The sequence below is a fragment of the Taeniopygia guttata genome, chromosome Z, assembly GCF_048771995.1.
Source record: "Taeniopygia guttata chromosome Z, bTaeGut7.mat, whole genome shotgun sequence".
NCBI lineage: Eukaryota > Metazoa > Chordata > Aves > Passeriformes > Estrildidae > Taeniopygia > Taeniopygia guttata.
The window spans coordinates 49,141,998-49,159,564 of NC_133063.1; the positions used below are offsets into that span (position 1 = coordinate 49,141,998).

A 17,567-nucleotide genomic window follows, 5' to 3' on the forward strand; every position below is an offset into this window, starting at 1 on the left:
CTGCTGATTTCCTTTTTTATTAAAAAATTCCTTAGTTAAAAGTCAAAACTGAATGGTGCTCATCTCATCCTAGTTTGCTTCACTAGGTGAACACTTCCTCAGAATAATACAAACAGGATGAATTTCCCAAGATATATAAACTTCCTGGAGTTTATATAAACATCAATTGAGCCCAGATACTTCTGAGTCCTCCAAACTGCGATTCCCTCTTCTGATATGCCCTAGTCGCACGGGGTTTCTGAGAAGGTCCTACAAAGGCAGTAATCTCCAAGCAGAGCAGGTCACAGCACACAAGCCTGTGCTGTAAAAGTGTTTCAAGTATCATGGAGTGGGGCATTATGGCTGTGGTTCTTTCATTAATGTTCAGTGATTTGATTGTGGGCTTAGACTTACAGTATTAGAAAGTATGCCAGAATCTTACTGCTTTTTAGTGTAATAGTATGTTAAAATAATAAAAGTGTAACCATACGAAATACACATTATTATATCTCATGGAAATTATATAAATTTAGGTTTATTTAGTATGCGGTACAATAGTCAACCTAGCCACACAGTTTAGTGAAATTACTAAAAAAAGAAAATGTTTAAATCATATAATTCTGAATTAATTTTGACTTCAAGAAAAAAAAATTCTATAGATTTTTTTTGCAAGAGGACACTTTACACCACAAAAGGAAAGAATATTTTGGGGCAGGGAAAAGTAGCAATAGCAAAACTGTTACTTCACAGCTCCTCTAGCCAAATATTGTGTGATGACACAATGGTGAAAACACTGAAGCCTACAAGTGCCTACAGCTGTCATAAAAGCAAACAAACACTTACAAGAGGTAATCATAATTACAGGACGCATTATAAACTAAAACTGATTTAGCATATGCTTGTTTCATGATTGGAATTCTAGTAAATTTGGATACAGTGTTGTCAAATATCCAACCATCTAATTTTTGGTTTAAAACTTTTATTTTCTTTTTCCTTTTTTCATTTTTATGCAGCCGTGTTCCACCAAAGCTCATGATGGATTGGAAGGAACTTTTTTTAAATGGAAAACCAATATATGAACAAGCCTCAATTCAACCTTTGCCAGATGAACCTAGCCCAGAACAATTTGTAGAGCTGAATAAAATGAGTCTGTTAGATGAAAAAGATTATGGTGAATACAAGGTACACCAAACTGATAAGGCATAATGGAAGATAATACACCTTGCTTTGTAATAATCATAAACTTCATGTTGTGATCTTGCATTTTTTTCTATTACTGCTTTCTGTTGTCAAACTTAGAGAAACATTTTCTTTTCATTGCCTGATGTTTTTATATGAAAACCATATTTGATGTTAGTTGCAGTTATAATTCTATTTCTATATATAACCTTGATTATATTTCTTGAGTCGTAGGACCAGCATGTTAATTGCAATACAGTGAATTTTCAGCTAATTTGAATTTAAAGGTATAATTAATATTACCTGATTGGAAAATGCAACAGAAAGTAACCAGTAAAAGCAGTAAAATGAAATACTAGACATGTTACAAAACCTGAACTTTTAATTTCATCAATTTTGAGTGAAAGCTCTCTTAACAAGATTTATTGTTTTGAGTGAACTATTTGTTTTAACACAGTAACCTTTTTTTGAAATTATTAAAAATAGCTGACATTTTTCTTAATCTTTTGTTAGACTACAAGTAAATATTTTTCAGGATATATTAACTTCATCAACTTTTCAATATGTCAATGTTATTTTAAAATTGAAAGATTAAGGTTTGTTAGTTCCTTGTTAAAATTTATTGTACAGTTTTTCAAAATTATATTCATTATTATATTCAATATATACCACTACATATTTTGGCTTTTCAAATAGCCTGGTGAGTAGAATGTGACAAAATCATGGCAAATACCCAGTTTTGTTCCTATTGGGAATTTATAACTACAATATATGTTTGGTTTTTATCCACATCCTGAGCAACTTGGTACATTTTTGTTTTGCAGTGACTATAGATGTTCATTATGACTTTCTGTGATGAATACCTGAAAGCTTAATTTACTGTAGCTTCATTTTTAACATATGCTTTTCTGATTTATCTCTTTATAAGGTCCTTATTCACAGCATGCCAACTCATGTATGAATTTTGAGATTATTTTCTTAGGTGAAAAAAGAGCTGTACACAAAGTCAGCAAGGAGGACATAAAAGACAGGCAGGAAACAGAGTACTAAAGAAAAAATAATTTTCAGTCATATTTTAGTTTACATTATGAAATCTCAATAATCTTGTCCAAGTGTAACATCACTGAATGTCACAAAATTTTATTTTACACATTTAAATTTTATTGACACATTTAAAGACTTTTTTTTCCTGCCAGGCTATTTCAAATTATTTAATAATTAATTTATTCCCAGATATTGTTAGTCTTATGCCTTTCTGAATCATTATTAAAATTATTTTTGAATCATTAGTCAAAAACTGGCTTCATATGACATGTGAAATTGTTGGCACCAGTTCATACTAAAACCTAAGTGAACAGCTAATTCTTTCAAAGTCTATAGATAAAAATTTGTTGGCAGGTCATTCTCACAATATTTGTGCAGATTTTCATAACGTTTGTGAAATGGAATGTTTGTCCTGCCCGGACAGGCAGTTTGGCATCTCTCAAGAGTACCTTGCCTATATTAGGCACACCAGTTAAAAGTGTCAAATATATTTGATAAAATACCAGAAAATGCAGTGCTGTCAGTCCATTGCATGTTACATATTACTTTTTATTGTGAGAATATTTTTTGAAACCACCATGTTATAAACTGTGGCTAATCACTTAGTGAATTAATAATAATAATAACCAAAAACCAAGCACAGCATTAGGTACTGCTCAAATAATTTCTGGTTTCATTCAAAAGTATTGATCAGGAGTTACATATCTCCCACCTGGATGCCTGAAAACTTGTTTCTGACAGGTAGACTATTTTACCTTATGACAAGTACAGTCTAGCAATCTTCTGGCTAAAAGGGCAAGATAACTGAAAAGTGGGGGAACCCATTTCACTTGGAATTATTTTTTTCTAGAGGTCTAATAGAATTTAAATCAACTGATGCATCTCTACCTATAGGTTTAAAGAAAATTTATGCAGATAGTGCAAATATTTGGTTTTTTTTAAGGATGTCTTTTCAATTACACATGAAGAAGTATGTTTTCTGAGAGGCAATAGAGAGGGAATATGGTGCAACCCAAAAATATTTACTTTATTTGTTTTTACTGATTAAAAATAAGTGACTTCTAATTTTAATTTAAATTTATTTTAGACTGATAATGAAATTGTTTTTTTCTGCCTAGCAGATGTGTTCAAAGTCAGCATTGGTCATGTTCTACTAGTAGAATGTATGCTATGGCAATAAGTGGTTCAGATAGTAAATTCGGGAAAATGCTGCATATTCTACCCAGAAGATAAGTTCAAAACCTTATCTTTGAGTAGAACTTTAGCATTGCTCACTTCTGTTGACAGTGATAAAATATTTCATTTATAGAATGACACAATTGTTTGGATTAAAGGTTTGTGAAGGTTATTTGCTTAAAGCAGGACCAACTTCTGAGTCAGGTAAAGTTGCTTAGCATCGTTTGTTCAACTTACAATAATTCCAAGGGCAGAGATTTCACATACCCTCTGTGCAATCTTTTCCCATGCTTTACTAGTCTCATTGTGAACCAGTATTTTTCTTCCTTTTTCCCTGCTTGGAATGTTCTTGGCTGAAACTTCCGACTTTGCCTTCAAAGCTTTGTTGTGCACCCAAAATAAAGTGACAAACTAGAATCTAATTGGAAATATTATTAGTCTACACATTTCCAAACAGCTGTTTAATATCCTCCAACCAAATGAATGTTAATACAGGATTACTATTATTCTGCGTACGAAAATACCTTTTACTGTCTCATAGCATAAACTCCAGGACAGCAGGACTTTCCTAGTGCTATAAGATATGAAACTGATAGAGTAAAAGTACAGTTCTGTGTTCCATTCTTTGGACTACATTCTTGCATTCTTCCAGTGAGGTTTTCAGTAAAATTATGTTTACTAGTAAAATTTAGTAAATCATACAACTCCTAAATTTATATTTATCTAAGGGTAGATGAACTGGAAGTTTCTACTCGGTATTTTGAGTATTTTAATTTGTTTGAGTTGTTGGCTTTGGTTTGATTTTTTCTCTCTATTGAATGTGTATTAGGCAAATACATATATTTGAAATCTCTATTCATGAAATTTTCAGAGATTTAAAAGTGATACTGGGTAATAATGTTGCCCAGTTTTAGAATGTAGACTATTAGGATAGTGGATTTCTAATAGAAAAATCAAATCTGCTACTGATTAATTCTATATTAGTGAATTTTTTTTCATGTTTATGGAATTTAAAAAGTGTTATAGGAATCTGTATTAAAGCAAAGTTCTGGTAGTGGGGGGGCTGCAGCAGTTGCTTCTCTGAGAATCTGCTGGAAGCTTCCCCCATGTCCGACTGAGTTAATGGATGGGCCCATCACTGGCCCAGGCTGAGCCAAACAGGGATAGCAGTGACACCTCTGTGATAAATTATTTAAGAAGAAAATAAAGGTTTTGTGCAGATGTAGAGAAGAGAGGAGTGAGAAGGTCTGAGAGGAACAACTCTGCAGACACTGTGGTCAGTGGTGAATGATGAGGAGCAAGTGCTCCATGCGTAGTTGTTGAGATTCTACTGCAACCCCTGGAAGCTCATGGTGATGCAGAGATCTATCTGCAGCCCTGGAGGACCCGACGCTGGAGCAGGTGGATGTGCCTGCAGGCCTTGGTGGAGCACGTTCCTGGCAGGACCTGTGGCCCATAGAGAGAGGAGCCCATGCTGAAACAAGTGTGCTGGCAGGACTTGTGACCCTATGGGGGACCCAGCCTTTTCCTGGAAGGCTGTACCCCATGGAAGGGACCAAGCTGAAGCTGTTTGTGAACTGTAGTCCATGAGAAGGACTCAGGCTGAATATATTGGAGGAGGACTGGCTCCTGTGGGAAGGACCACATGCTGGAGAAGATGAAGATTCCTCTCTGAGGAGAAAGCAGCAGCAGGACCAACATGGTGAATTGAACATAACCTCCGTTCCCTGTTCTCCTTCTCTGCTGGGCAGGAGGAGCTACAAAATTTGGCATAAAGTTTAGCCTGGGAAGGAGGGAGGGCTAGGGGGTGGTGTTTGTAGGATTTCTTTTAGTGCTCACTATCCTGCTCTGATTTTGATTCATAAGAAATTCAGTTTCCCCAGGTCAAGTCTATTTTGCCCATAATGGTAACTGGTGAGTGATCTCTTAGTATCCTTAAATCATGAACCTTTTGTTGTATTTTCTCTATGGCATCCATCCAGAGGCAGAATCCAAAATCATAAACATGAAAATGTTTATATAAGTACTTGTGTCTCAACTAGTTATTAGCAAATATCAATAAATACTTACTGATTATGACATTATTACAGGTTTTAATGAGGTTCTGTTCTAAAAGCTATGTTATTATTGAGTACTATTCAAATTTTATTATTTTATGTATTTTTTATGTAAATAGGTACATATATTTAGAAAGATGGAAGGCAAGATTATAGCAATATTGAGATTTGCTACTTTATCATTTATACAGAGTATGACAGGGGAATGGAGCCCAGCGGAAGAGAACAGTGAAAACAAACCTCCTCTTAATAATAACATATTGGGTCATGTGCTTCATAGACTGATGGAAATGTTCTATCCTCCAAAACCCAAATCTTCGCGTGAATTTCCTTCATTTCCCATCAAGGGATGTGTTTTGGGAAAAATGTTTAGTGGAAAAACTACATGTGCAAAGTTTGTTGAAAAAGGTAGAGGTTGTTTATTTGTTTGCCTAAAATTCTTTAAAATATTTATGTTAAAATACCACTCTTAAATTAAAATTGTTTGGGCAAATCCTTGCATTAATAATTCTTAAACCTCAGATGCATCTGTATTTTGCTGGGGTTGGTTGCATATCATTCCTTTGTTATATGCCAAAATAAACTTAGAAACACTGGAACTTCAAAGTAATATTAATATTGTACTGTGATGTTAATACTTCTTCACTGAGAATTGGAAAATGCTTTTGTTAAACATCTTTGGAGATACTAGCTTTAGAAGAGACTAGCAAGATAGCTATGTGATTGTTGATAAATACTGTGAAGTGGTTATAGAGAAGAGTGAAAACAACTTACATTAGAAGCTCAAATTAAATAATTAATTTAACTGCTTGTAATAGTTTCTCTGTATGTATACTAAATTCATATTGTAGCTATCTAATATTTTTGTGTATTAGTTTGCAATATTCAGGTACTATCTGTTGGTGCTCTGGTTCAGGAGGCCATTGAAGCTTTTCTTAATAATGAAATGAAAAGTGAACCCAGACTAATTTCACAAGAAGCAGAGAGTTCTGGAGAACAAAATGAGGTAAGTATATTCCCTTGGTTTTGTCTTGGCTCTAACAGGTAGAATGAAATGCGTAAGGAAAAAAAGCATGTTTGAATTTTTTTACAAAATTTCAAACTTAATGCTAAGTTTTGACAGGTAAGACTGCAAGAATCAGCTTGAATTTACAGACTTGTTTTTTTCTGAAGATGTAATTTTCATTCTAATCCATTTCATGTCATATTTAATACAAGGCCCAGGACAACTTACCGAATTCACCAGCAAATCTTCTAGAGGAACTCCAAACAGAACCCACCACAAGTAAGTATTTCTTGCTGCACAGATCTTCCTGTGTGTCGCAGGGCCTTGGGATACCTCAGTCTTTTGCATGTCTTGGCAGACATTTTCCCCAGCCCTCCTTTTATGGAGAGGTCTGCAAAAGCCCTTTTCATTGCTCCTCTGCCTAGACATAAGACAAGGCCTTTTCCCCATGAGGATGGCCAAAGACTGAAACAAATTTTCTGGAGAGGTAGTGTAGTCTCCATATTTGTAGGTTTTCCAGATCACATGGGGTAAACATCTGAGAAACCTGGACTGACCTTATAACTGATGCCACTTTGAGCTAAATGTTCTGTTTGAACTAGGTGACATTGAGAAGTTGCTTCCAACCTGAATTTCTCAATGCTTCTATGATTCTAACAATTTTATATACCTTCTGTATTGATTTGTTCAAAGAATAATAACAAGCCATGTACTTTCATTCTTTATCTGTAATAATGAATTTGATAGTAATAGCATCATCAATCTTTATTTTAGAACCTATTTTAGACTATTGTCCTGTTGAAAAAGATCCATCCCAGGAAGAATTTGAATTGGATAGCAGTCAGGATGGCCTATCCAAGGTTAGTAGTCCAATTTTAGTTCCTTCTTTATAAAAACACGTTAGTTAAAATAGTTAAATGAATTAAATGGTGATACATTTTCATCATTCTGAATTACTGAAATCAGTTCAAGCATTTTCTGTATTTTCTGAAATATGAAAAGGGGTTATTGTGAAAATCTGTTTTTCTGTATGTTACTTAGAGTTGTACATCATGTTAAAATTCTATATTTTCTTGTGAAATCTCACTTTTACATAAGATGTGGTATTTTCTATGACATTTCTGAGTTGCAAAAATGTACTTCTGCTTGCTGCTGCCAAGCAGATCATTCATCCCATGCCAAGGTTTCTTTTCTTTATGTTAAAAATGCTTAATTCTGCAGTGATTTCTTTGGCCTACTGCTCATTCAAAATTACTCTCAAAGCTAAGATATAAAAGAATCCCTGTAAAACGAATGAATTTATGTGCTGATGTATGAAATTCTCAGTGGTAGTGGAAATCAGGATAAACTGAGAACCAGAACACTTAATTTTAATTTCTTGGCATTCATAGCCTTGGTCTCTCTATCTTGTTTTTTTTCTGCATTTTTGTAGTGTAATCATGGAAGTCAGCTGGAGATTTCAATTAAACTAGGCATTTTTTACAATTAAAATTATTCTCCTTAATAGACCCCCAACTATTGAACAGCCACCACCCCAATATAAATAAATAAATAGTATGTGATAGAAAATGTGGGGTCATACACTTTTCAACAACTCTTTTCAATGACTGTTATGGATATTCTGAGCATACGTTGCACTCTTCCACAGCTATCTGTACGTGCCCAACTTGGTGCTGCATCACAGAAATGGCTGAAGAATGGAAAAAGTGTTCCCGATGAATTACTAATAGACATCCTATTGGAAGCCATTGCGTATGAAATTGTATAGATACTTTTTTTTATCTACTCTTGTTTGACAGTAAATTGTCTCAAGTACCCTGAAGCGCAGTTAGCACTTAAGTTCCTACATTAATATCATTTAAGTTGTATTACTCCTATTAGTATACTGTAAGTTACAAAACAGATTTTCCTATTCATTACTTCAGCAACAAAGTTATTTGAAAAATCTTAAATTATACCTCTGATCAGTCTCTATTGAGTGGTTTTGAATCTTTATTTATCAAGACAGCAAAATTTGTTTTGTTTCTGATTTTTTTCATGTTAATTAGACTTGATGTTATTTTCTTCTGATTTAAAATCCATTACTTTACAGTCTAATAATATCTGTCATATTCTGTATGCATAAGGAAATTTAATATACTGAATTAAGAATGGATGATGGCTAGAGCAAGCTGTTCTTTCAGTTTTATTTTTAAGCAATCATTTAACTCTGTAATTCTGGTTCTTCATTTCCTTTTAGCCAAATACCACCAGAGAAGGGGTGGATTGTGGAGGGGTTTCCAATGACAATTAATCAGGCAAAGCTATTTGAAAAATCCTATACAGGGATTGATGTAGAAGCAAAAGATCCAATTTCTGAAAAGCTGTCCCTTGCTATAGATCCAAGAGCCCCTAATGAGCCTCCTCCTACCTCACCTGCATTTGATGTTTCTATATTACTGGATATTTCAGACAGTCTGGTACTGAAACGTGCAGCTAACATGAAGTGTAAGTTTCTAATTCCTATTAACAAAGTAAAATGACAAGCAGTAAGTTGTAGTTATTAATGCAAAAAAGCATTACTGGATAATTTGTGTATATCTAACACTATCACTTCAGTTAATTGTGCTTTGAATACTTCCATGCTATTTCAGATACTTCTGTTTGTTTCAGTCGAAGGCAGATAAGTGTGCAAGTGCATATGTATATGCTCCTTTGTATTTATACGCTCTTGTACAGTTCACTTTTGTATTTGAACTCTAACTGCAGCTGAGATAGCACAGTGGGCAGTGTTAGATATCACATAAAACAGCAGCTGGAAAAAACTACAAGTTATAACAGATGCAGAATATACTGCATTACAAATGAGTGTCTGTAAATCTCATATTTCTCCAGGAGACACACCTAGAAAGAGAAAAAGGTAATTATAAACAGAGGGATGTGCCAATATTCATTCCCTGAGAGTGCCAGAATAAATTCCCTATTGATTACTGCCTTTGCCTTGTCTTCAGTTATTCAGTGAATGATCAGAAATCTAAGTCAATTCTGGCCAACCGAGGCAAAGGCATTAAAGGCTTTTTGAGAGCTGTTTCACTTCCAGACCACACATTTTAAGACCTTGGTGAAACAGAAGTTTTTTTATATGTATGTCATGTATTATCCAAATTATAGGAGATTCTTCTTTGTTGTTTTCATTGCAGTGCATAGATGGCAAATAGCTTGAGTTAAAACACCATTTACATTTAGCTTTTATGTATGGGTAAGAGTGAGGATGGGGCAAAATCTTTGAAGCTTTAGCTAAAATTCTGGTGAGGATAAATGTTCAGATACTTGAAAATTGCTGATTTTAAGACCTTGTGCTGCCAAAACATTTGTAACATGTGGTTATATTTAATATAATCTCAGAAATACAAATAGAATTTCTTTCTTATGATGTAAATGATAGAGAGAGTAAACAGAATAATTAAAAATCAGAATTCTTTTTAAATGGTCTATTTCTAATGAATTAAAGGCTTTTTAAAATTTAAACAAGACTTAGAGAGAATGCCTTGTCTTTTCATTAACTGGAATGTCCATTCATTGTGAAAAGTAGGTACTTCAGATGAAATTGGGGAAAATGTCTTCTAATTGGTAGAGTAGATATGCCTGAAACAGTTGACCACAGGAAAGCTCCATCTCTTCAGCTGTGGGGAGATTTTTATGGCTGAAAAGCATCCATTAGGAAATGTTAGTGCTATAATTTGCTATGCACTTGAACAGAGGAAGAGGCAGGACACCCTGTTGGTGTTGGCTGGTACCCAGCATTTAAGTTACAAAATGTAAGATCAAGGAACACTGAATTTGTTCTTAAAATGATTATCTTAGTTTGGGTGAATAACTGTCTGAATAATTGCCTTTTTCAATATATGCTTATATATTGGTTTTCCACACAGTAGATAAAAGAAAGGCATCTCAGGCTGAACAGAGCAGCAATCAAAATTCAGATGCCCAATTCCTAGAAGAGAAGATTGACTTGGCCAGGGAGCAGGTGCTACATAGGTAAGTTATATGAAGTACAAAAATAGCATTTCAGCTACATATAGGCATATAACTGATCTGAATCTCATATGTGATCCTGGACAACACTTACATGCTTAATGTTAAGAATTTACTTAGATCTTTCTATAATGTGGAGCCTAAAGGATATTTTCATCTTCTGCACAATATAAATTCTCCTGGAAAATAAGAATTCTTGTGTTTTGATTTTCCAGGATATTGTTCCATGGAGAATTTCATTTTTAGGTATATTTTGCATTAACTACGTGTATACATTCTATATATATATGTGTGTGCACTTATATCTGAGGTCTGTCACATATGTGACTGCCTTTAAATAAATACACTTGAGTTAGAGGTTTTGTAAAATGTTATTTTCCACTTCGACATTTACAAAAACAACTTAATTTTCTAATTTAAATTTAATCACTAGATGTTTAATGTTACATAAAGAGGAAAATAAGGAAAAATTCTTCATTCTGAATATTTGATACTTGTAATTCTTTCAGACTATTATATTATGTATTACTGTTGGTTTAATTGTGATATTAGAAAATAAATATAGGTTGTGGCATGCACGAGTAAGAAATAAATTTTTAGCTATCAATAGAATTTTGAAAACTTTCTTATATTTAAAATGATGGCATTGATGTGGGTGGAGTTGTTTTAGTGTTAAATTAGATTATCAGCTTTTTGTTTTAGTTATCAATTTTAGAAAATGTTTTGTTTTCCATTCATTAGGTTTTGATTTCATACCTTCATATGATTTTTGTAGAATTTCAGGCTTCCTAAAGACATGGCCAAAATTAGAGAAATGGTTTTCAGTCCATCAAAACAATCTAGTGAAAGTAAATGCAGAGACAGAAGAAAGTCTTGTGTGTGAAACAGTGAAGGATATTATAATAGAAGAAATTGTAAAAAATCAGGATAGAAGTAAGTTTCATAGTCTTACTTTATAGAATTCAGTAACAAAAGACTGTTTTTTTTTAAATTAACACTAATAATTACTATATAAAATTATATGTCAACCTACATTTTTGCTGCCCCTGAAAAAAACCTGAGGATTTGCCAGTTAGTGATAACTGCACCAGAACCCTGAACTTTTCTGTTGTGCTTTCACATTTTCAGAGTATATGGACCAATTTCACATAAAATTTAAGGCATTAAGTTCTTTCTTCCTGGTTTAAAAATCACAGCCAGCATCTTCATCTATGGGATAGCATAAATGTATAAGAAAGTCTCATTTGCTATTATGAACATTGAGTCAGTATCATATATCATATATCAATAGCAGCATAAAAATGTGGGTCAGTAGAAGTGGTTTTGCGAATTAATTTTGATACATCTTTGTTTCGTTTTTCTTCCTTATTACGTAGAAAAAAGAAGCATCATGTAAACCAGTAATAGTGACCTCTATATAACTAGGTTTTTTCGTAACTATTATGACAAAATCTTCATGTGTCTTCTATCACCAAAAGAAAATAAAAAAACAAACTTGAAAAGCACTAGTGACAGTAAAAGTTTATCCCACTACTCTTGTGCAAGGTTTCTAGTTCATAGGTTTCTTTTATGTTCTGGGTATATAATTAATGGCCCTGCTAGATTCAGCAGCAAAATTCCTATTGTAAATGGAGTGAAGATTTTCTAGTTAGTCTCCAGCTGTAATATAGAAGTATTTAAGGGCTATTTACTCCCTAAGGAAAAATAATACCTGGGATCAATTAATAAAGTTTAATTTCATATCTATGTTCATAGCTTCAAGCTATCCTTCACTATTAGGCTCATATAAGCAGAATAGAGTATCAGGTTAGTCAAATATGTTTTCTCTTTAGTGAATCCATGCTGACTACTCCTGCAGCTTCTTGTCTTCCATGTGGATAGAGATGGTCTCCAGAATGATGGGCTTCATCACCTTTCCATGGATTGAAGTGAAACTGACTGACTGGTGTCACACAGCCCTGTGTCCTCCTTCTTGCCTGATGTGAAGATCAGGGTGACATTTGTTTTCTTGCAGTCCTCAGGCACCTCTCCTGATCTCCATGGCCCTTCAGACATGATCATGAGCTGGGAGCTCATGTCTGCCAGCTAGCTATTGTGTCTGCCAGCTCCCTTAGCACTTGGGGATGCATCCTGTCAGGGCCATGGATTTATAGATGTTGAGTTTGTTTTGGTGTTAACTGATACAGTCTTCCTTGAGAATTGCTGATTTCATGAGTATATTTTTGGCGAACAACACCTGAGTAAAGAAACAGTGAATCTGTTCCATTATTTTGAACCTGTGAGAGTAGCAGAGATGTCTAATTCTGTTTATTGATACTTCAAATACATTTGGAAGTACTAATTGCACTTTTTTATCAAGGGTCTGCTGAAGAAATTGCACCAGAAGAAAATGTTTCACCAGTTACAGATGAAGAAGAAGTTTTACAAGTCATAGATGAAGAAGAAAAAGTTTTACCAGTTATAGATCAGCCTTCGCCCTTTCCTGAGGCACCACCAATGATTGAACCAGGATCAGATGAATGGATTTATGTAGACGAACCACTTCCCCAGGTACACTAATTCCTGACTGAAAATCTTAAATTTTTCTTCGTGTTTTATGTATGTCCTACCTAAACCTTTTACATCATTGGATATTGGGTTTTTTTCAATATTTTTCAATAAAAGGTATGCTATTACTTTGTGATAGATATACAAAGAACAGTTGCTACTAAAATACATAAAGTAAGGAATCATACTTTCAAACGTAATTCTGTTTTTTAATTCTTTGCAATTATCATGAAGAACACAGCTGCCAAAACAGAAATGCTTTTTACTATTGTGAAATACTAATACAAACTTAATAGATCACTTTTCTTTTTCTGAGAAGGGTGAGTTTTGGATCTCATACAAAGAGTAAGAATGTGGAGAGTGTGCACTAATTTTTCTGCTAGTATATTTTTTCCTAATATTTTTTTCCCAAGGATATCTACTCAGAGTCTAGTGATCTGAAATTTAGGGGTTTTCTGAAATGGCTGTATATCTGCATCTTGTGCTTAGTAGCTCTCAATGGACTTTTCTTCCATGATTATGTGTCTTAGTTGGTTTAATAGCTTTTTTGAAGCCATTTACTTTTTCTTCTCTGTGACATAGCTTGTATAATTATGTTAATTCTGAAAAAATATTTCTGTTTCTTCACTTTAAACCATGATCTTTGCTTGGATGATTTGGTGACCCTGATTCATGGTGACACTAATTCACATATTGAGAGATATAATGAATAATAATTCTATAATAAACCTCTGAGGGCATTTAAGACATGACAAGTATCTCTTAAATGTTCATTTTGCTGAATGTTGCTTTTGTTCTCCAATCTAGTTATAATCTGTTCTAGTTCTTCTGTAAATTTTTTGAGAGGAGCAACTGGGACCGCATGCAGTTTTTGAGATACAGATTTTTGAAGGGTGGACAATGATGATTTGAAATTTGTTCTGTAATTGTTTTCCTAATGTTTACCAGTTTTTCCTGTTAACTGCAGTCAGCTTTCATATGCTGCGTTTCCTCTGGCCATGGCCTTTATTTACCTTTCAAAACAGTCAGTCAGTCAAACATCACTTTTGCAACACTAGGCAGTCAGCTTAGATTTTTATGAGCTCAAACAGCTATGAATTACCAAATTTTCTTACTTCAGTGATCATTCGGTGTCATCACTTATTTTACAAGCATATCCAAAACAGCCAATACTGGAATATTCTGCTGGAATTTCCCATTCCTTTAGAGACCTACCACTTTTTCCCAAAGAAATTCACAGGATAAAAGTATATGTTGGTACAGTGTCTGTAATCAGCTGTAAACCAAAAGAAATACATAATGAAAAAAAAATCTATAATATGATTTTATGAAATAATATTTTTGTGTATTTGATAATGCTACAGATAAATTAATTACCAATAAATAAATCCATTAATTTTTGATGTTTTTAAAAAATTCACAGGAGATAATTGATTTTTTAGTACCTTACTGGGAAATGGTAGAAAATACATATATGAATACGATCAAAACTGTACTTAGATGTCTAAGGGATGAACAGTACACTATAATCCACTACACAGCAGATATTAGGTAAGTAGGAATAGTATCTTATTACATTAATATTAACATTTTGTATTTTTCATGGACCATTCTGTAACCCAAAAGTTATTTTTACTGCAATTTACAGAAAAAAATTTCAAGATTATTTGAAACGTCCACATCTTAAGCAGGAGTTTGTATCTCAGTGGCAAAGAGATTTTAATTCAATTGCTGATGAGCTGCAAGATGACGAGGAAACAAAAGCTGAACTACACCAAAGGGTTACTGTAAGTAAATGACAGAAATTACAATATACCCTAGACTATTATTTGCTTGTATACAAGCTTGATATAACATGAATTATTTCCTTCTTTCTTCCTCTTTACAGTTCTTCTTAAACTATGTTATTTCCTCTTGTGCATAATTTGTCCTTTAAAATTATTCCTCTGTTGCCCATAATTTTCTTACATCTTACTGTGGTATTGTGGTACACTGTGAAATAAATATTTCTCTGCTCTCTTTTATTTTTACATTTTGTGGTTTTCAGAGATTTCACAAGTTGAATATTTCTATCACAATCTAAAAATTCTTGGCAGTATTTTATTTTTTCTGTAAATTATATATGTTAATCTATGCTTTCTAAAACTGATTCTTACAAAGTACATAGAATTTTTTGGGGTGTTTTGGTTTTTGATTCAGGTAGATCTTTTCTAGGTCCTGTCCTAAGCGGTTTTTTTGTTTGGTTTTTTTTTTTTTTTTGGTTTTTTTGGGTTTTTTTTCACAAAAATCCATAACTAAATGTCCCCACAAGTTCAGAGCCAGATTTAGTATAAGCCAAAAGTAGAGCTGTTTTTGGATTCATCAGATTCCATTCCAGAACAGACATGATTTTTAGTTGAGTACTATCAGAAATGCTCCCCCCAAAGGAGAAAAGGAATACTGACAACATTTTTAGCTGAAGGGAAGATTTGAGGAATAATGGTTTAATTCATCTGCAATGGAAAAAGCATTGGACCTCCTTTTCCATAGAAATATTCCAAGAGAATGGAGTACAAGATTGAAAAATCATCCATATTCCTAATTTCTACTGAATGGCATTATAAAAAGTCTAGAATCACTCTGTCTTTTATTTTAGAAAGATAAATATTTGGTCTTTTGCTCATAAGAGAAATCCCTGTTTGACATTATCCAGTTCAAATTATGTGAAGAGGAGGTTATACTTCCATATTATGAAGTGAAACTCAGATACTGTGATAAGCCTAAGCACTTTGGAGTGAATATATGATTTTCAGAATTATTTTTTAAATAACCCATTCACTCCTTGTGACTCCCAAACCTGTAGGTGATTGTGAAGATGATCTTCCTCTATGCTGTTAAAGCATGCTCATTGTATCTCCCTGAATGTATGAATTCTGTCAGCCGCCCTTCCTTGCTGTTAGAAAGAAAGAGGAAATGAAGAGAGTGACAATCTTCATAATGATTTTCCTCAAACTCACAGACTCCTCAACACTATCATCTCAGCTGGACCCTTCCTAAAACACTGGAAAATATCAGCTGTAATATCTAAAAAATAATTTTCTCTGATATCAACTGGGAAATGTAAAAAGTCACCCCATTTTGAGATGTATGTAAAAGTCCTTAAAGGCCCAAAACCCAGAGAACAGCCAAGACTTTGGCCTGATTTATGGTTTAACCCCAGCCTTCACTCAAGCCTCACACAGCCACTGACCTCCCACCAGTGGAATGGGGGAGGGAATTGTAAAAGTGAGAAAGCTCGTAGCAACAGGCAAAGCAAAAGCTGTGCACAGAAGCAAAGCAAACAAGGAATTCATCCACCACTCTCCATGGGCAGGCAGGTGTTTGGCCATCCCCAGGAAAGCTGGGCACAATCACACGTAGTGGTGATTTGGAAAGACAGACACCACCACTCCGAGTGTCCCCTCTGCTTCCTTCTTCTCCCTATGCTTTATATATTGAGCATGGTGCCATATGGTACGGAATGTCCCTTTAGTCATCTGGGGTCAGCTCTTCTAGCGGTGTCCTTCCCAGCTCCCTGGTACCCACAGCCCCAGTGCTGGTGGGTTGGGGTGAGGTGCACAAAAGACCTCGGCTCCATGCAAGTGCTGCTTAGCAATAAATAAATCATCCCTGTGTTATCAGCATCATGTCCAGCACAAGGCCAAACCATAACCCATACTCACTGCTCTGAAGAAAAGTAACTCTTCCCAGCCAAAACCAGCACACATCCTAGATATCCAAACACAGAATTACTGTGGATAAAATACACTTCAGCAGTACATGACTATCTGTCTTCCAGCAATTTCTCCAAATTCTCTCTCATTGCATTTCTATCATTGAATATATTATTAGTTGCTTGTTCTCACTATTTCTCTTGTTCCAAATAGGAGAGGACTGAGCAAATTCATCCATTTTTAGTTTTTTCACCACCTTACTACAAGAAAAGGAGAGAGAAGCTGCTTCACTCTGAAAAGAGAGGAAAAAAAGAAGATATTCATAAAACATGTTTTTAGCTTCTCCCAGAGGAATATAACTCACTGTATTCCTCTGCAGTTTTCTCCTTTGCTTACAGCAAATCTAAGCTATGACTTAAATAATATGAGGACAAAGAGTAAAGTCCTTCTTGTTACATGTTTAAGAAAGATACTGGAAAGAGCTGTACATCAGTTTGTACAAAACATTTGTGTGGTTTTTTTGTGCAATATTGCATTTATGTGAAAGTTTTTTTGTGACAAAGGGGCTGCAGAAGTGGATTCTGTAAGAAAGCATGGCAGCTGTGAGACAGAAGTGAGAAAATGTGACAAGCAGCTCTGTAGTCACCAGGGACAGTGAAGAAGGAGGAAGAGGACCTGCTCCAGGTACTGGAGCAGAGATTCCCCTGTGGCCTGTGGAGAAGGTCGTGGTGATGCAGGCTGTTCCACGGAAGCCCATGGAGGACTGCAGGGAAGCAGATCTCACCCTGCGGTCCACGCGGTCCACCCAGTCTGTATCAGGTGGACATGCTGTGAAGGAACAGCAGCCTGTGGAGAGCCCAACCAGAGCAGGTT

General features: G+C 34.6%; 1 protein-coding gene across 20 annotated transcripts in view; it reads left to right on the forward strand.

The window, feature by feature from the left end:
• The window catches only part of SPEF2 (sperm flagellar 2), a 72,719-nt gene that overhangs the window by 18,562 nt on the left and 36,590 nt on the right, over positions 1-17,567 (forward strand). For 19 of the 20 annotated variants that reach the window (XR_012052755.1, XR_012052757.1, XR_012052756.1 and 16 more), the window contains 12 exons: positions 993-1,161; positions 5,627-5,843; positions 6,311-6,441; positions 6,654-6,720; positions 7,216-7,301; positions 8,090-8,193; positions 8,681-8,928; positions 10,353-10,458; positions 11,231-11,388; positions 12,815-13,005; positions 14,426-14,553; positions 14,651-14,789. Coding sequence is in view for 17 of the 20 variants with exons in the window: in XM_030258009.4 (XP_030113869.4) it covers positions 993-1,161; positions 5,627-5,843; positions 6,311-6,441; positions 6,654-6,720; positions 7,216-7,301; positions 8,090-8,193; positions 8,681-8,928; positions 10,353-10,458; positions 11,231-11,388; positions 12,815-13,005; positions 14,426-14,553; positions 14,651-14,789 (1,744 nt within the window). In the remaining 3 variants the exon portion in view is untranslated. The remainder of the gene's footprint in view (positions 1-992; positions 1,162-5,626; positions 5,844-6,310; positions 6,442-6,653; positions 6,721-7,215; positions 7,302-8,089; positions 8,194-8,680; positions 8,929-10,352; positions 10,459-11,230; positions 11,389-12,814; positions 13,006-14,425; positions 14,554-14,650; positions 14,790-17,567) is intronic. The other variant, XM_030258005.4, reaches the window with a different exon arrangement.